Source organism: Bufo bufo, chromosome 6, assembly GCF_905171765.1.
Source record: "Bufo bufo chromosome 6, aBufBuf1.1, whole genome shotgun sequence".
Classification (NCBI taxonomy): Eukaryota; Metazoa; Chordata; class Amphibia; order Anura; family Bufonidae; genus Bufo; species Bufo bufo.
In genome coordinates this window covers 7,296,717-7,315,282 of record NC_053394.1, presented here as the reverse complement: position 1 = coordinate 7,315,282, position 18,566 = coordinate 7,296,717, and the positions used below count along the sequence as shown (strand labels likewise).

Here is an 18,566-nt window from a genome sequence, read left to right as displayed (position 1 = left end):
CAACAGTCGGTGTTCATACTCGCTGACCGCGCAGCCCCTTTATCACCTATTACATACATGATGTGTGACTGAATTCTAAATCTCTTCAGCGACTGTTCTGGAGACTGTTTTATTTTACAGTAAGGTATATGACACATGCTACCCTGCGGATCCTGAGGTTGTGCTGGGTTTTTACCCTTTCTTATGCTTTTTGTCTTCACAGGGGAGCACATAAATAAAATAATAATTGAGAAGGGTTATTCATTCCCGCCACTGAAGGACGATGGAAAAGATGAGGATCCAGAGACAGGTGGGAATGGAGTTACCGTGTCACTTGTGGTCCAGGAGTTGTCCATCTTGGTCAACAGGTTTGCTTTTGATAACCCACTAATTGTGGGGGTCTCGCGTTCAGATCTGCTGTTTGCTGGAGCGCTCTGCTCTGGCTAACGGGAGGGTCCGGGCTTTGTGTCTCTATTCAGGCTGCATTGATGTCCTGCTTAACTTACAGATCTCTCTATAAATGCCCATAGACTGCAGGTAATACGGTATGTAATATCAGCTCTGCAATGTATTCTGGTTTGTGGCTGTGTACAGGAACATCCACTAGAGGGAGCTAGCAGCATAAGAACATGTCTGTGATGCAGCCAAGCTGTTTCTATAGACAATATAATTAGTTTTATACAGAGATTCTACAGTGAATAGAAATAACCTTCAGACATTGAGATCCTCCAGGAAGGTACAAGCCTCATTTATGTCATTTTCAGCCCCACGTTGAAATCCCATACAGCTTTATATACAGTTGGGTCCATATATATCTGGACACTGACACAAATTTAGTTTTTATTACCTGTTCACTAAAACCTATTCCATGGTATATGCCCAGCTGCCACTTGGAGGCTGACACTAGCAAAAGAAAAGTGTTGGCTCCGCCCAGGTGGGCTGTACCCTCTCCTAATCAGTTTTAGCCTAGTGTCCATAGGAGGCAGACATGACCTGCTCTGTTTTTTTGCAGGTCTTGCTGCTTTTTTATTTTTATTTTATTTTCTTGGGCAGGTCTATGCCTACTGCAGGATGGGGCTTCATTGTGGGTATCCACTTTAGCTGCACCCCCTGCGGGCGCGTACTTTGAGTACCTCACCGATCACCCAGTCCCCCATTACTGCATCCGTAGTGGCATGCCGGCAATGCCACGTATGTGCGAGTTTGCCGAAGGGGTGACCATGCGGCGCCTGAAGACGCCGGAAGGTCAGTATTACCCCTTGCGTCCCTGTCCCATGGTGTCTCTGGTTAGTTCCCCTCATTTGGCCAGGGGGTGAGTTTCACTTTATTCAGGGAGCCTGGGAAGGTTCCTTTTTCCTGGGGGGACTAGGCCGCATCTTCTCTGGCCTGTCCTCCGGTCCCAGGTGGATGATTTATTTTTATTTATTTTTCGCCCAATTTATTAATCCAGGCCCCGGCTTTTTCCACGACTAGGCCGCATCCTCTCCCGCCCCTTCTGGCTTCCCCGGCTTTTTTCCTGGCCCCTCTCCGCTCCTCTCTGCTTTTGGGAGGGGTCTCCTCGCACAGGCTTTAGCCCCATGGGTGGAGTTTTCACTTAACTCCTGCTTCAGGGCCCCCATCTTGCCAGCATCGAAGATCATCTCATGCAGCCTTCCTGCACGCTTCTGCGGCTGCTGCAGCACCTCTTCTGGGACACAGCACCTAGGGTCCGGTAGGACAGCCTCCGGCTGACTGTTTCACTTTTTTTCAGGCTTCCAGGCTGGTAATGCTGAGAAGTCCCCCATTCCCAGTCCACCTTCGGGGTCGCCACGTATTTTTTGTGCACCTCTTGCTGTAGAAAGTCGCCATGCGGTCAGCCTGACCATGTTTGTGTGTAGGTCTCTCCTGAATGGGCCCCTTCCCTGTCCCAGGCCATAGGGAATCTAGCCCTACCCTCCCAATCCATGGTGGAGTTATTGAACCACTTTCCTGACTAAATGCGGCCAGGGACTCCTCTCCTAACTTGGTACGCTCACGCTCAGACACCATGTCCCGCAATTGACTTCTGGTTGTCTCAACTAGGTCCTGCTCTTCTGTGTCCTCGGGTCACCCCCAGGACAGGTCTGAGGCTGGCAATGACTCCTCTCCTAAGCAGGCTGTCCGCAGTCTTTCTGCCGCCTTGGGGGACACGTCTGACTCAGATTCTGGATCTGGGCAGAGCACGATCCTGTCTGCAACCATACGGCCTAGGGTCTCTCCCTCATAGGTCCAGCCCATCCTCTACATCGGGGGTGGTCGTTCTGGGGGTCTCCGGCTGTTGCAGGGCTGCAGCTTCCAACATGCCCAGACTGCCTGCAGCTATCGGCCTCCGGCGGGGCATGGTGGGGTTGTGGTTTTGCGGTGGCTGGGGAGTCTGGGTTTGGGCGATACCTGCTCTACATCCTGGTTTCCTGCAGAACAGGACTAGCTGAGGGTATCACATAGGGTACCTTTTGCCTCATCGTGGGACTCCTCTGCACCGATTCGGTCTCTGAGCAGAGCACCAGGCTGTCTTCCACTATACAGAAGTATCTGGGTGGTCAGAGACAAAGGTCTACTGAGGAACGACTCCTCTGCGTGGTTGGTTTGCCCTTTAGTGAGTTCTTTGGAACTCCTCTGGTTGTAAAGTACTTCCCATTAACTGGGGTACGCCAGTTTGCCGACTCTCCAGTGTGTGGTGGGGCCCTTGCCAGGCCCTTTGGTGCCTCAGGTGCGTACGCTTTCCCCTTCTGGGGGAGGCTTTCATACCACTTCTACATGATGTGTCCGGCAGACCTTCCTGGTTGCCAGGTCTCCATTTTCAGCCAGGGTAACTGCTCTGTGCAGGGGCTCTATTTGGCACGCATTCCTGGATCCGTACCTTCCCCAGTTACTGTCGCCATGACACCATCCTGGTTCTAGTGTGCACCACGGAGCCGTTTTACTCTCTCATCAAGTGAGTTTTTGGGCCATCTCCTGCTCTGTGCCCTGTTCGTGCAAACTGTGGTTTACCATCTCTTGCATGGCCCTTTCTAGTTTTACCGTGGGCTGAGCATCATGTTGCTCTTTCTTCATGGTACCATCCCCAACTCTGTATTCATCCCTCCTTCCTGTTCCAGTATGCTTCTGGAAACCCATCTCCGTTCCCCTCCAGTGGTGTACTTGTACCATCTGTCCCAGTTGGGGTATGTACCTGGTATCATTGGTCCCCCCTTGGGGTGGGGGGAGAAAGTAGTTGTGCCAGCAGGCATCCCTGCATTGGGAGTACACAATTGCAGGGTTCTGTGTCCGTTAGACTCCCGCAGTTATGCCTTGCTCCTATGGCAGTGATGGCTGCAATGTCTGACAGCCTGTGCCGTATCCCTGCACCAGGGCCTCGCTTTAGCCCTTTTATTTTGTGTATTTGTGTGTGTGCGGGACACTCTCGGTCACACCTCCTGGGTGCCCCAAGCCCTTTTGTTAGCACCTTCATTAGTGGTGTGTGCAGGGCATCGCCTGTCGCGTCTCTTTGCACCTATACTGGGCATGTTTTTTCTTTGTTGCATGATGCATTATCTAACAAGACCTCTTGGCCCTGATATGCACCAAGGAACCGCATTCCTCCACTTTGGGCTGGTTGTCGGCTATTATACTAGGTGTGTTCGACAACCATAGGACGTACCCTATTCGTTGATGGGGTATTCGCACTGTTATCTTTCTGCTTGGTTTCACAGACGTGTAGGCTCCAATCTTGGTGGAGTACCTGGATCATCACTGTATGCTCTATGCGACAGGGATTCGCCGCGATGTCAGCACCAGCTGATACTGCAGTTCTCGGGTCATCGGTGGACGTCCTCTGACATGGTCGTGGAAGGACCGGTGAGCACCATACACCTGCCTAGGTGGGGTGAGTTTTCCACTGCTGGCTCCCGTATCGCATACAGTCCCTTGGGTTTTTCCATATCCAGGCATCCTCTGTACTCTCTTCTGTTTTCGGAGTAGTTGGCTGCTGCCAGTCGCTCCTTTCACTTGGCCTTGCCTTTTTTTTTTATACCCCGGCCAATCCTTTTCCCCCTCTTGGGTTTTATTTCGCTGTGCTCAGCCGATAGCTGGTTTCTACGTGTCAGTGTAGCCTCTTCCGCTGGCGAATCTGGCATCCTTTTCTGCCATATGGGTGTCCGCAATTCTTGACGACAGCCAGGGTACTGTACTTGGCCCTTCGGGGGCAGTGTATACAGTATGTCCGTAACTACTCTTAGCTTAGTTAGTTAACCATGGATGATGTTTTTTTCTCTAGAGTTGCTCCTATGGGCCCGTCTTTTCTTGCTTGGGGTCCCTGCTCTGATGGTCGCAGGTCCATCCAGCTGTCCAATCCCCTCTGGGGCAGCTACTCATGGCATCTCTATATGCTCTGTTTGGGAGCAGCTTCTTTGGGCCCAGTTTGGTTCCTTTCTCTCCTGGGTCTCCATAGGCTTGTTCCCTTATTGGATTTCTAGCCTCACTTTCTATTCCTCATTTTCAGGTCCCAGTTCCTGGGAGCTGGTTGCTCTAGAGAGTAATTTACCTTCACATTGGCCATTAGGGGAATGGTGCTTTCGCTCTGTATGGGAACGCTTCCTCTTTTGGCTGTTCAGAGTCTTCTCTACTCCAATATCTTTCAGGCAAGTATGTCTCCACTCGTATTTCCAGGGCTTGCGACTGGTCACGTTTTTCCTGAGCCGCCTTGTGCTCAGGGTTCCCTCTGGCTCTTGCGTGCCCTCGTCCCAGCCATTAGGTTCTCCCTCCTCCCCAAGGGGGTGGCTGCATTCCTGGGTGGGATGGGGTCCCACCTTCTTCTCATCGGGTGTTTCTCTCCCATCACCTGTTTCGTGGTGGAAGGAGGCTAGCTCTCTTCCCATGGATGGTGACTGTTGAGATTTCTTCTCTCGGAGCATTGTCACCTGTGCCTCCCTGTTATCACTCTATACCCTGGCATCTGCTCCTGTACCTTCACATGGCATTTGCCACGGCATGTCCTGGGAAGTAGTTTTCCTTGGGTCAGGGCTTCTGTCTTTTCCCAGGCATTTTTTTCCTCTGACAGGTTCCCTCGCTGGCTCTTTGGGGCCACCATATCTTCTTGTTGAATCTGTCTTCGTCTAGATCCTTCTTTTAGGGCCTATTTCTATATGTATTTTGGCTAGGTCACTGCCAACCGTCGCTTTCCGGCGGTGATGCGTTCCTGTTTTATTAATGGGGAGCAGAGGATCTTACAGTTCATTCCTCTGCCTCCCCAGTGTGCATTTATTCACCTCTGTTTCTACGCAGGACATCTGCCCTGCTTCCTCTCCTCCAGACTTTTATTTTTCCCCAGCCTTGGGTCGAGCTGGGTGTTTCCCTTTGCCTTTTTCTTGCATTTGAGATTTTTTACCAGGCACTTGTCCTGGAATTCTGGCAGTCTCCCACTATTTTCTTTTGGGATTCTTCCTGGTCCTGGAGCCTCTCGGCCCATTCCTTTTTGTTTTCCTATCTCCCATTTCAAGCTATGGCCTCTCCTGGTCCTGTTGGGTCATATGGTTCTCCTGCACACCCAACCGTTCGCTGTTTTTTCCCCCACCCTTGGGAACTGCTTTGGACCGTCCCATGGTGCTGTGTCCCCCAATGCCATTAACGAGAAAATTTGATTTTTGTACTTGCCGTTAAATCCCTTTCTCGTTCAATTAGGGGACACAGATCCCACCCTCTGTTTTTATTTCACTTGTTGGTTCCTTGCTGCTGTTTCTCTATCCTACTGCTTTTGGTACAAACTGATTAGCCTTGTGGCTGTGGAGAGGATATAGCCCGCCTGGGCAGAGCCAACACTTTTCTTTAGTGTCAGCTGGGCATTTACCAGGGTGCTGTGTCCCCAATGCATTAAACGAGAAAGGGATTTTACAGTAAGTACAAAAATCCAATTATAATGGACATAAGTCCGGACTTTTAGCATTAAAATTGGATGAAGGGTTTAGGGGTTCCAGCTCCTTTACATGAGTACTTTACCAAAAGTAATTGGACAATTGACTCTTAGGCTGTTTTCATGGGCAATTCCTTCATTATTTCATTCTCAATTAAGCACATAAAAGGCCTGGAGTTGATTTGAGGCATGGTGCTTGCATTTGGAAGATTTTGCTGAGAAGTTGACATGCGATCACAGGAGGTCTCCATGCAGGTGAAACAGGCCGTCCTTCATCTGCGAAAACCAAAAAAAACACATCCGAGAAATTTCTACACTATTAGGAGCTGCAAAATCTACAGTTTGGTTCATCCTGAGAAAGAAAGAAAGCAATGGTGACCTCAACAATGCAAAAAGACCTGGACGCCCACGGAAGACAACAGTGGTGGATGATGGCAGAATAATTACAATGGTGAAGAGAAGCCCCTTCACAACAGCCGACCAAGTGACCAACACTCTCCAGGATACAGGCGGATCAATATCCAAATCTACCATGAAGAGAAGACGGCATGAAAGTAACACAGAGGGTTCACTGCGCGGTGCAGCCACTCATCAGCCTCCAGAATAAGAAGGCTAGATTGGACTTTGCTAAAAAAAAATCTTATAAAACCAGCACACTTCTGGAAGAACATTCTGTGGACAGATAAAACCAAGATCAACCTCTACCAGAATGATGGAAAGAAAAAACTATGGTGAAGGCACGGTACAGCTCATGATCCAAAGCATGCCGCATCGTCTGTAGAACACGGCGGAGGCAGAGTGATGCTTGAGCATGCATGGCTGCCGGTGGCCCCCGGGCCCTAGTGTTTATTGATGATGTGACACAGGACAGAAGCAGCCGGATGAATTCTGGGGTTTTCATAGATATACTGTGCGCTCAAATCCAGCCAAACTGATACAGATGGACAATGACCCAAAACATAAAGCCAAAGCGACCCAGGGGTTTATTAAAGCAAAGAAGTGGAATATTCTAGAGCGGCCGAGTCACCGGATCTGAACCCAATAGAGCATTTCACTGGTCACAGACTAAACTTCTGACAGGCCACAAACGACAACTGAAAACCGCGGCAGTAAAGCCCTGGCCGAGCATTAAAGAGGAGGAAACGCAGCGTCTGGTGATGTCCATGAGGTCAAGACTTCTGGCAGTCACTGCCAACAGAGGGTTTTCCACCAAATAATAGAAATTAACATTTTTATGCACAATTATTTGATTTGTCCAATTACTTTTGAGCGCCTGAAATGAAGGGATTGAGTTCAAAAAATGCTTTAGTTCATCACATTTTTATGCAATCCTTTTGTTCAACCGACTGAATTGAAGCTGAAAGTCTGAACTTCACCGGCATCAGAATTGTTTTGCTGAAAATCCATAGTGGTAACGTACAGAACAGAGATTAGGAAAATGTTGTCTCTGTCCAAATATATATGGACCTGACTGTATCCTCTTGTATTTCCTACAGTGAGATTTTGATATATATTTTTTTTCAAAAGGTGTGGACCTTTTTATATGGTTTTTCAGTTCGCATGGTTTCCAAGCTCTCTACCTCTATGATGTTAAAATGTACAGTTGTGGCCAATAGTTTAGACTGACACTGATTTGGGGTTTTAGTTCAGTTGTTATGGTGCCAATTTGCATTAACTTTAAATTCTTATGAAGAGTGATCAGATGAATTGCAATTAATTGCAAATCATTCCTTTCCATGAAAATTAAGGGGTTGACTGGCCGGTCATCAGGTTAGGTCATCATTCTCTGATTAGCGGGGGTCTGACACCTGGCACCCCACCAATTGGCAGTTTGAAGAGAAGGCAGTGCTGCATGCGAGCGCTGCTTCCCTGTTTATTAAACTGCACTTTGTCTCCAGAGGAAGCGGCGCCTGCATGGATGTGCTTGGTAAGCTGCAAGAAGGCAGTGGTGCTCACAGGGCTGATCAGTGGGGCGCGGGTGTTGGACCCCCACTGTTTAGATAGTGATAACCTATCCAGAGGATAGGTCATCAGTATAAAAATCCTGGAAACCCTTTTAAGCTTTAGAAGGGTGGTGGAGAGTGAAATCATTGTCTTCTGGTAACCATGGTTACCTCTAAGGAATCAGGTGCAGTCATCATTGGTTTGCACCAAAGGGGCAGGGACATTGCTGCTTGTAAGATTGCACCTAAATTGGATCAGGAACTTTAAGGCCTCTTTCACACGGGCGTTGTGGGAAAATGTGCGGGTGCGTTACGGGAACACCCGCGATTTTTCCGCACGAGTGCAAAACATTGTAATGCGTTTTGCACTCGCGTGAGAAATCGCGCGTTTGGTACCCGAACTTCTTCAAAGTTATTTTCTCTGAAGCTCTCCAGACATCTGGAGAAGAAAAAGTGAGCGCTACCATGAGTCCTCGGTCATGCCAACAGTAAAGTATGCCGAGACCATTCATGTGTGGCTTCTCATCCATGGGAGTGGGTTCACACAGTTTTTCCAAATGGCGCTGCCATGAATAAAGAATTGGTTCAAAACTTCCTCCAAGAGAAACTTCTCCCGGCCATCCAAGAGCAATTTAATGATGAACAATGCTTTTTCTAGCATGATGGACACCATGTCAAAAGTGAGAACTAACTGGCTTGGTCAACATAACCATTGAAATTTAGGGTTCATAGCAAGGAAACTCTGCAGATCTCAATACTATTGAGAACCTGTGATCAATCCTCAAAAAGCGGGTGGACAAACAAAATTGCAAATTGTGATGAACCTGCAGCACTGATTAGGCAAGAATGGGTTGTCATCAGTTAGGATTTGGCCCAGAAGCTGACATTCAGCATCCAGGGTGAACTACAGAAGTCTTGAAAAATAAGAGTCCGCATTGGAAATATTAAGCCTTTACATCAGGGCTGTGGAGTCAGAGTCAAAGCTTATTTTGGGTGGAGTCTGTAGAAAAGTACCTACTCCAGCTTCAACAAAAACCTCATCTGTTACTAATATTGAGAAACTAATTTATTAACTTTCATAGGAATTTAGAAAAGCTTAGAAATGTTAATCATAAATGTATTTTATATTCCATCTAAAGACACATTTACGTGCACAGACTGAGCGGGCAGTTATCGGGACTGTCTGTTCCCAATAATTGCCTGCTTGTCTATGGAGATGGAGAGCTTCATTTCCATGCAGTAATCTCCTCCACTGTGCGGGGAGAAGATCACTGTTCACACTGCACAATCTGCTGCCCAGAAACCATTATTTAATATGCTGCATGAATAATTCAGTGCTCCAGGCACTCCTAGCCATTGGCTCCTAAACTAAAAAAACTTAGTAGCTAAATTTAAAGTTTTATTCGCCAAATTTAAAATTCATATTTATAATTTTAAACAAAACTTGGAGGTGAGACACGGGTCACAGTAGTGAGCCAGCTCTACTTACAGCATACTGCCTGCCAGCACTACGAAACCTATAGGAGAATGCAGCACCACATACCCTTCCATCATCCAGTGACCTCTCCTGTGATGTAGACCTTCTCTTCCCTCATCTCCTCCATTTGACCCAGACCACCATGACTAATTTTTTCAGCCACATTTCATGTCTGCAGTTTGTTACAGACATGTTAGATTTCTAAATTTTTCCATCAATCTCCTCACATTTTCAAGACAAACTTCCCATTCCTGCTGCCACTCCCAAACTGTGCTCCCCAATGCCCCCAAATACTAGACTGCTGAAAAAAGTGACCCCAGTAGAAATAGTGGAGGAGATTTATGAAATGGTGTAAAGTGGGCTTAGTTGCCCATAGCGACCAGATTCCATCTTTTATTTTTCACTGCTCCTTTGGAAAATGAAAGGTGGAATCTGGTTGCTATGGGCAACTAAAACAGTTCTACTTTACACCAGTTTCATAAATCTCCCCCAGTGTCCCTATGGTGCCTCCAGCAATTGTAATGGCCTCTACAGTGCCCTCAGTAATACTGTCCACTAAAATGCCACCAGTAATAGTAATACCCTACTACACTGCCTTCAGCATTAGTTTCTCTTATTTTACCCCCAGTAAAAATGCCATTATAGTCCTCAGTAATAATGTCCCCTATAGTGCCCCCAGTAATAATGCACCTGTACAAAAAATCCTATAGTGCCCCTGTATTAAAATGCCCCCAGTGCCTGAAGTAATGCCCTATATAGTGCCTTCATATAAAATAAAAATGCCCCGTTAATGCCCCTATAGTGATTCAGTATTAAAGTCCCCAATGCCACCAGTAATGCCCCTTATACTGTCCTCAATATTAAAAATTCCCCTAGAGTGCCCCTAATAATGCTGACTGTTATGTCCCCATAGTGCCCCCCCCAGTCCGTAATGTACTCCACAGCGCCTCTCCAGTAATGAACCTAACAGTGCTCCTCTTCTCTCCCCAGTAATATTCCCCACATTGCTCCTAGGAGGCTTGAAGCCTGAGGCCTATGAGTGTTATCAGCAGGGCTGGGACCTATCAGCTCCTGTGTCCCTTCACAGTATTTGATGACCATTTTGGTTGCCATCTCGAGCACTGTGATGCAGTCACCTGATGAACAAAGGTTTTGTTTTTTTTTCCGTCTTTTTTTTTAAAAATAAATTATACATGCGTCCATTATTGGGAGCGAGCATTCACAGTAATGTTTTTTTTTTTAAACTCTCTTTATTGAAGAATAGCAAGCAAGAAATAACAGTTCAGTCAAAGAACAGTACAGTATACAATGCCTCACAATACTTAATAAAAGAAAAAGATTTCCCGCAACATCATGAAGAATAATAGTCTAAACACTTCATTGGTACATCATGCCAATAAACATCAAATTTACCAATAGTGCAATGTGATTTGGCTCCATTAATTAAGTCACATCCTTGAATCCTGAAATCACGTAGTGATTGAAGTAGGGTGATTAAGCCATAGAGTGTAGATGGGCTGCTGTGGTAGTCAGAGGAGAAGCGCACCACGGGCCCCATATATTTTGGAATTTCTGGGGGCATCCCCTGCGGGAGTATATAATCCTCTCAAAAGGGATGATGTTGTTGACAAGGGCTTTCCACTGGCTAACTGTAGGGGGTCTATCCGCCATCCACCTAAGGGCAATGGCTTTCCTGGCTATGAATAGGGCCTCCCTGATGAAAGTGAGTGTATAACGAGAACGTGACTCATCTTCTATAATTCCCAGAAGGCAAGATTTGGGGTCAACCACTAGTGTGTCCGGGATCAGGGAGGAAACTACTTCCACCACCTCCTTCCATCACAGTAATGTTTGATAATTTGCCCCACAATTGTCCCATAAGGCTCCTATTATCAAGAACAGTGATAAGCAGGGTGTTCTAGTGACGATAGATAATCAGCGGTCATCTCTCCTATGTTCTCTCCTGTCCTTATACTATATACAGTAATGAGCAGTGTTCTAGTGATGATGATCAGTTCTCACCTCTCCTGTGTTCTCTTATGTCCAAAAACATGAGGGCTGCACCGAGTTTTAAATTTTAGATACCCAATCGATTCTTTTCCACCCGGATCGATACGATACTGGGATTTCCTATTTTCCGATACTGCGCAGCCTATTATCTCTCGCAGAATATGGCACGCGCCGCTCTCAGTGCGCTCCATGTTCTCAGCAGCACAGTGGAGAAGGAGGCAGTCCCTCCCACCCCACTGTGACGCAGATGAGAGAGAGCACTGAGGAGGAGGGGAGAGGCTGTGGCCACTGCACCACCAATGAATATAATTTACCCATAAAGGCAAATGTAGGCGGCACCCGGCCTCTATAACAGGGTGCTGTGATCGGCCTTTATGACAGGGTGCTGTGATCCGGATATGTGATACTGCCAGCACCCGCAACCTACATTTGTATTTATAGGTAAATTTATATTCCTTGTGCACACACACACACACACTATTATAGTCATTGGTTCCACAGTGCCCTTCCACCCCAGTATTATAATCATTGGTGGCAGTGGTAGCTTCCAATCGGAGCCCCAGTAGTGAAATTGCGGGGCTCCGATCGGTTACCATGGCAGCCAGGACGTTACTTGAAGTCTTCAATGGCTGCCATGGTCAGCTCCCTGCTGCTGTGTGCACAGGGCAGCAAGGACAGTGTAAAGTTCTATTCACCCTAATAGAGCTCTATCAGGGTGAATAGGACAAGGATCCTAGCCCCTAAGGCTACATGCACACAAACGTTTTGTTTCTGTGTTCGTTCCGTTTTTTTTTTGCGGATAGGATGCGGACCCATTTACTTCAATGGGTCTGCAAAAAATGCGGACAGCGTGTGCTGTCCACATCAGTATGTCTGTTCCGTAGCCCCGCCAAAAAAAAAAAAAATAGAACATGTCCTATTCTTCTACGTTTTAGGCATTGTTACAATGGGGGCTAATAATTATTAAATAAAAAGTAAAAAAACCTCCAAAATATTAAAAGTTTAAATCACCCCCTTTCCCAATTTTACATAAAAAAAGAAACCCAATAAAAAATGTAATATATTCGCCACATACGAACAATTAAAATACTTATATTGAGTATCGCCATACTTTTTTTACGATTATAGAAATCAAATCAAAATTTTGGTATCGTGACAACTATAATAAACAGTGATAAGCCGGGTGTTCCATTGGTGACAATCAGTTCTCACCTCTCCTGTGTTCTCTCCTGTCCTTTATACTATAAACCGTGATAAGCAGAGTGTTCTAGTGGTGATAGATAACTGTTCTTGCCTCTCTTGTCTTCTATCCTGTCCTTTATAATATAATCAGTAATAAGCAGGGTGTTCTAGTGGTGATAGATAATCAGTTCTCACCTCCTTTGTGTTCTCCCCTTTCGTTATACTATATACAGGGATAAGCAGGGTGTTCTAGTCATAGATAATCAGTTCTCACTTCTCCTCTGTTCTCTCCTGTCCCTTATACTAGGTATCTTCATGCTGCTCCAAGGCCCTTAGTTACAATGCCTGAACCTGTGCTGCACATGCTCAGTAGTAAGTTGTTCCTCTAAAGACCAGAGGAGAAAGTTCTCCAGTGGACATGTCAGCAGTCATGTCAGAATTGCTAGACAGAACAGGAAGAGATCATTAACCTCTTCCCGACCACTCTACATAAATTTGTGTCGACAATTGGGCATTTAAAAATGGCACTCGTGAGCGGAGCAGGTGCCATAGACGCCGGGTACCTGCTGTCTTAAACAGCAGGCATCGGGGACTAATGTATGCGAACAACGAAAATGTCAATCACATACATTTAACCCCTCAGATGCCATGGTCAAATGTGGCATCCTGGAAGTTGGAGACCGGGAGAGTGTACCGGATGTAGTGTGTGGCAGCCTCTGTACTCCGGAGTGGTACAGGGCTGCTGGACATTAGTTCCTATGGAGAGCCTGCCTATGGCTCCATCGTAATGTCGGGCGGTAATAATTCAATTAAGAATTATTAATATGGTCATAAAATAATTAACCATGAAAAATTTAAATTTATAAAATTGTTATAAATTCTTGAAATCATGACCTGGTGAGTTGTAGACAACCTAATCGATACAATTCACATCTGAGTCCGACTATTTCCTCAGATAATAAGTTCTTATGACGTTAATGATTATAAAAATGTTCAGATTTATTGATTACAAGGTTATAAAAATAAATAAGTAAATAAACACAATGATACATGCAAATGAATATATTCAGCATTGATTATAAAGCATTACAAGCTTAACAATACATGTGAGTGGAAATAACTTGTCACATTATAACAAAGCTATTATTAGGTTAGAATATCGAAATAGGAACATAAGTTATATATATTACTTCTGTTCAGAGGAAACCTCATGATATCAGGATGGGCATGTCTAATCCTAGACATCAATATGGAATGCTAAATACATTCCGCCCCCTTCTAACCAACTACACATCACATGACTTCAAGATGGGCAAATCCATTTAAGGATATAACTTAGAAGAAATAACTGTATCCTTCCACCCCATCCTGGACTATTTTAACACATATGACTTTGGTAAGACTATTAAGACAAGTAACAGGGAACGAAGATCTTAGTTAGACCATATCTTAAATGGGAAGGACTTGAAACAAGTGTTTCCTGTGGGAATCTATCATTTTGCCTGGCGAAGAATGATATATATATATATATATATATATATATATATATATATATAACGGGAGCACCAACCTGACAAGTGGGTGCAATGTCCAAAAGGGGGGCAACGGCAATCCCCAATAGTATAATCGAATAGAAAGCAGGACTGCACTCCAATATGTGATGAAAAAATCAAAGCAGTTTATTCACCCATGTTAGGCAAAGTTTGCGACGTTTCAGCTCTTGCGAGCCTTTCTCAAGCATAGAGACAGTGAAAGTTACTGTTAGCTGCTTTTTTCTTGCCATAATACAAATTCTAACAGTCTATTCAGTAGGACTATCAGCTGTGTATCCACCTGACTTCTCCTCAACGTCACTGATGGTCCCAACCCCATTTATAAGGCAAGAAATCCCACTTATTAAACCTGACAGGGCACACCTGTGAAGTGAAGACCATTTCAGGGGACTACCTCTTGAAGCTCATCAAGAGAATGCCAAGAGTGTGCAAAGCAGTAATCAAAGCAAAAGGTGGCTACTTTGAAGAACCTAGAATATGACATATTTTCAGTTGTTTCGCACTTGTTTGTTATGTATATAATTCCACATGTGTTAATTCATAGTTTTGATGCCTTCATAGTCATGAAAATAAAGAAAACTCTTTGAATGAGAAGGTGTGTCCAAACTTTTGGTGTGTGTGTATATGTATATATAAACATTACACTCAAAGAATTATTAGGAACACCTGTTCTATTTCTCATTAATGTAATTATCTAGTCAACCAATCACATGGCAGTTGCTTCAATGCATTTAGGGGGGTGCTCCTGGTCAAGACAATCTCCTGAACTCCAAACTGAATGTCAGAATGGGAAAGAAAGGGGATTTAAGCAATTTTGAGCGTGGCATGGTTGTTGGTGCCAGACGGGCCGGTCTGAGTATTTCACAATCTGCTCAGTTACTGGGATTTTCACGCACAACCATTTCTAGGGTTTACAAAGAATGGTGTGAAAAGGGAAAAACATCCAGTATGCGGCCGTCCTGTGGGCGAAAATGCCTTGTGGATGCTGGAGGTCAGAGGAGAATGGGCCGACTGATTCAAGCTGATAGAAGAGCAACGTTGGCTGAAATAACCACTCGTTACAACCGAGGTCTGCAGCAAAGCATTTGTGAAGCCACAACACGCACAACCTTGAGGCGGATGGGCTACAACAGCAGAAGACCCCACCGGGTACCACTCATCTCCACTACAAATAGGAAAAAGAGGCTACAATTTGCACGAGCTCACCAAAACTGGACTGTTGAAGACTGGAAAAATGTTGCCTGGTCTGATGAGTCTCGATTTCTGTTGAGACATTCAAATGGTAGAGTCCAAATTTGGGGTAAACAGAATGAGAACATGTATCCATCCTCTGGCTACTTCCAGCAGGATAATGCACCATGTCACAAAGCTCCAATCATCTCACATTGGTTTCTTGAACATGACAATGAGTTCACTGTCCTAAAATGGCCCCACAGTCACCAGATCTCAACCCAATAGAGCATCTTTGGGATGTGGTGGAACAGGAGCTTCGTGCCCTTGGATGTGCATCCCTCAAATCTCCATCAACTGCAAGATGCTATCCTATCAATATGGGCCAACATTTCTAAAGAATGCTGTCAGCACCTTGTGGTATCAATGCCACGTAGAATTATGGCCGTTCTGAAGGCAAAAGGGGGTCCAACACCGTATTAGTATGGTGGCACTAATAATTCTGTGATTGTCTATTGTTGTGACTTAGATGAAGATCAGATCACATTTTATGACCAATTTGTGCAGAAATCCATATCATTCCAAAGGGCACTTTTTCTTGCAACTGTATATGATTTATCGATTCGTTTATGCTAAAACTAAATAAATCCACTATGTATACAAACGTTATACTTTCGATTTATATGGATAAACATACACACCAGATGTCTCTCATGAAACCGTGCTACCTCATAAACCTACATCTGTGGTAATAACTTTTAATGAACAATGCTCTCTATTCAATATGAACCTTATACATACTGAACTTTCATCTGTAGTGTATACACAGTATACTGTCCTCTGTAGTATATATACAGTATACTGTCGTCTGTAGTATATATACAGTATACTGTCCTCTGTAGTATATATACAGTATACTGTCCTCTGTAGTATATATACAGTATACTGTCCTCTGTAGTATATATACAGTATACTGTCCTCTGTAGTATATATACAGTATACTGTCCTCTGTAGTATATATACAGTATACTGTCCTCTGTAGTATATACACAGTATACTGTCCTCTGTAGTATATACACTGTATACTGTCGTCTGTAGTATATATACAGTATACTGTCTGTAGTGTATATATACAGTATACTGTCCTCTGTAGTGTGTATATATACAGTATACTGTCCTCTGTAGTGTGTATATATACAGTATACTGTCCTCTGTAGTGTGTATATACAGTATACTGTCCTCTGTAGTGTGTATATACAGTATACTGTCCTCTGTAGTGTGTATATACAGTATACTGTCCTCTGTAGTGTGTATATATACAGTATACTGTCCTCTGTAGTGTGTATATATACAGTATACTGTCCTCTGTAGTGTGTGTATATATACAGTATACTGTCCTCTGTAGTGTGTGTATATATACAGTATACTGTCCTCTGTAGTGTGTGTATATATACAGTATACTGTCCTCTGTAGTGTGTGTATATATACAGTATACTGTCCTCTGTAGTGTGTATATATACAGTATACTGTCCTCTGTAGTGTATATATACAGTATACTGTCCTCTGTAGTGTGTATATATACGGTATACTGTCCTCTGTAGTGTATATATACAGTATACTGTCCTCTGTAGTGTGTATATATACGGTATACTGTCCTCTGTAGTGTGTATATATACGGTATACTGTCCTCTGTAGTGTATATATACGGTATACTGTCCTCTGTAGTATATATATGCGGTATACTGTCCTCTGTAGTGTGTGTATATATACAGTATACTGTCCTCTGTAGTGTGTGTATATATACAGTATACTGTCCTCTGTAGTGTGTGTATATATACAGTATACTGTCCTCTGTAGTGTGTATATATACAGTATACTGTCCTCTGTAGTGTGTATATACAGTATACTGTCCTCTGTAGTGTGTATATATACAGTATACTGTCCTCTGTAGTGTGTATATATACAGTATACTGTCCTCTGTAGTGTATATATACAGTATACTGTCCTCTGTAGTGTGTATATATACGGTATACTGTCCTCTGTAGTGTATATATACGGTATACTGTCCTCTGTAGTATATATATACGGTATACTGTCCTCTGTAGTAGGGATCGACCGATATTGATTTTTTAGGACCGATACCGATAATTTGTGAACTTTCAGGCCGATAGCCGATAATTTATACCGATATTCTGGGAATTTTCATTATTGAGAAAAAAAAAAATTTCCTACACAAATCTGCTGAAAATTAATATGTTTATTGTTAATGTGTATTTTTTTGTTTATTGTTAATGTGTATTTTTGTTTATTGTTAATGTGTATTTTTTTTTATAAATCTTTTTCATTTATACTTAATATTTTTGTGGGTTTTTTTTGCTAACTTTTAGCCCCCTTAGGGACTAGAACCCTTGTCCTATTCCCCCTGATAGATCTCTATCAGGGTGAATAGGATCTCACACTGTCCCTGCTGCTCTGTGCTTTGTGCACACAGCAGCATGGAGCTTACCATGGCAGCCAGGGCTTCAATAGCGTCCTGGCTGCCATGGTAACCGATTGGAGCCCCAGGCTTACACTGCTGGGGCTCCGATCGGAGGAGGAGGGGAGAGGGGATCCTGTGTCCACTGCCACCAATGAGTAATACTGGGTGGGCGCACTGCGCCACCAATGTTTTTACTATTGGCCGGGATTGGGGTGGGGGGCGCACTGCGCCACCAATGATTAATACTGGGGGGCTTGGGGGGGTGCGCACTGCGCCACCAATGAAGATGAGTCTTTCATTCATTCATATACAGGAGGCGGGAGCTGGCTGCAGAATCACATAGCCGGCTCCCGACCTCTATGAGCGGTGGCTGCGATCCGCGGCACCTGAGGAGTTAACTACCGCGGACCGCAGCTATCGCTCATAGAGGTCTGGAGCCGGCTATGTGATTCTGCTCCCAGCTCCCGCCTCCTGTATATGAATCAATGAAAGACTTATCTTCATTGGTGGCGCAGCGGCCACAGCCCCTCCCCTCCTCTTGTCTTCTCTCCTGTCATTGGCGGCAGCAGCAGCACAGGGGGAGGGAGACACTGCTTCCTTCTCCCCTGTGCTGCGGAGGGAACACAGAGAGCGCTGAGAGCAGCGCGTTCTGTGTTCCCAATATGTTATCGGTATATCGGCAAAATAGATGCCGATACCGATAACGTTCAAAAACCTCAATATCGGCCGATAATATCGGCCAAACCGATAATCGGTCGATCCCTACTCTGTAGTATATATATACGGTATACTGTCCTCTGTAGTATATATACGGTATACTGTCCTCTAGTGTATATACGGTATACTGTCCTCTAGTGTATATACGGTA

The 18,566-nt window shown here is 44.7% G+C and overlaps 1 protein-coding gene across 1 annotated transcript in view; it reads left to right on the top strand.

The window, feature by feature from the left end:
• The window catches only part of TDRD1 (tudor domain containing 1), a 90,467-nt gene that overhangs the window by 41,374 nt on the left and 30,527 nt on the right, over positions 1-18,566 (top strand). Inside the window, exon 9 of the mRNA XM_040435198.1 lies at positions 203-289. Within this exon, the coding sequence (XP_040291132.1) occupies positions 203-289 (87 nt within the window). The remainder of the gene's footprint in view (positions 1-202; positions 290-18,566) is intronic.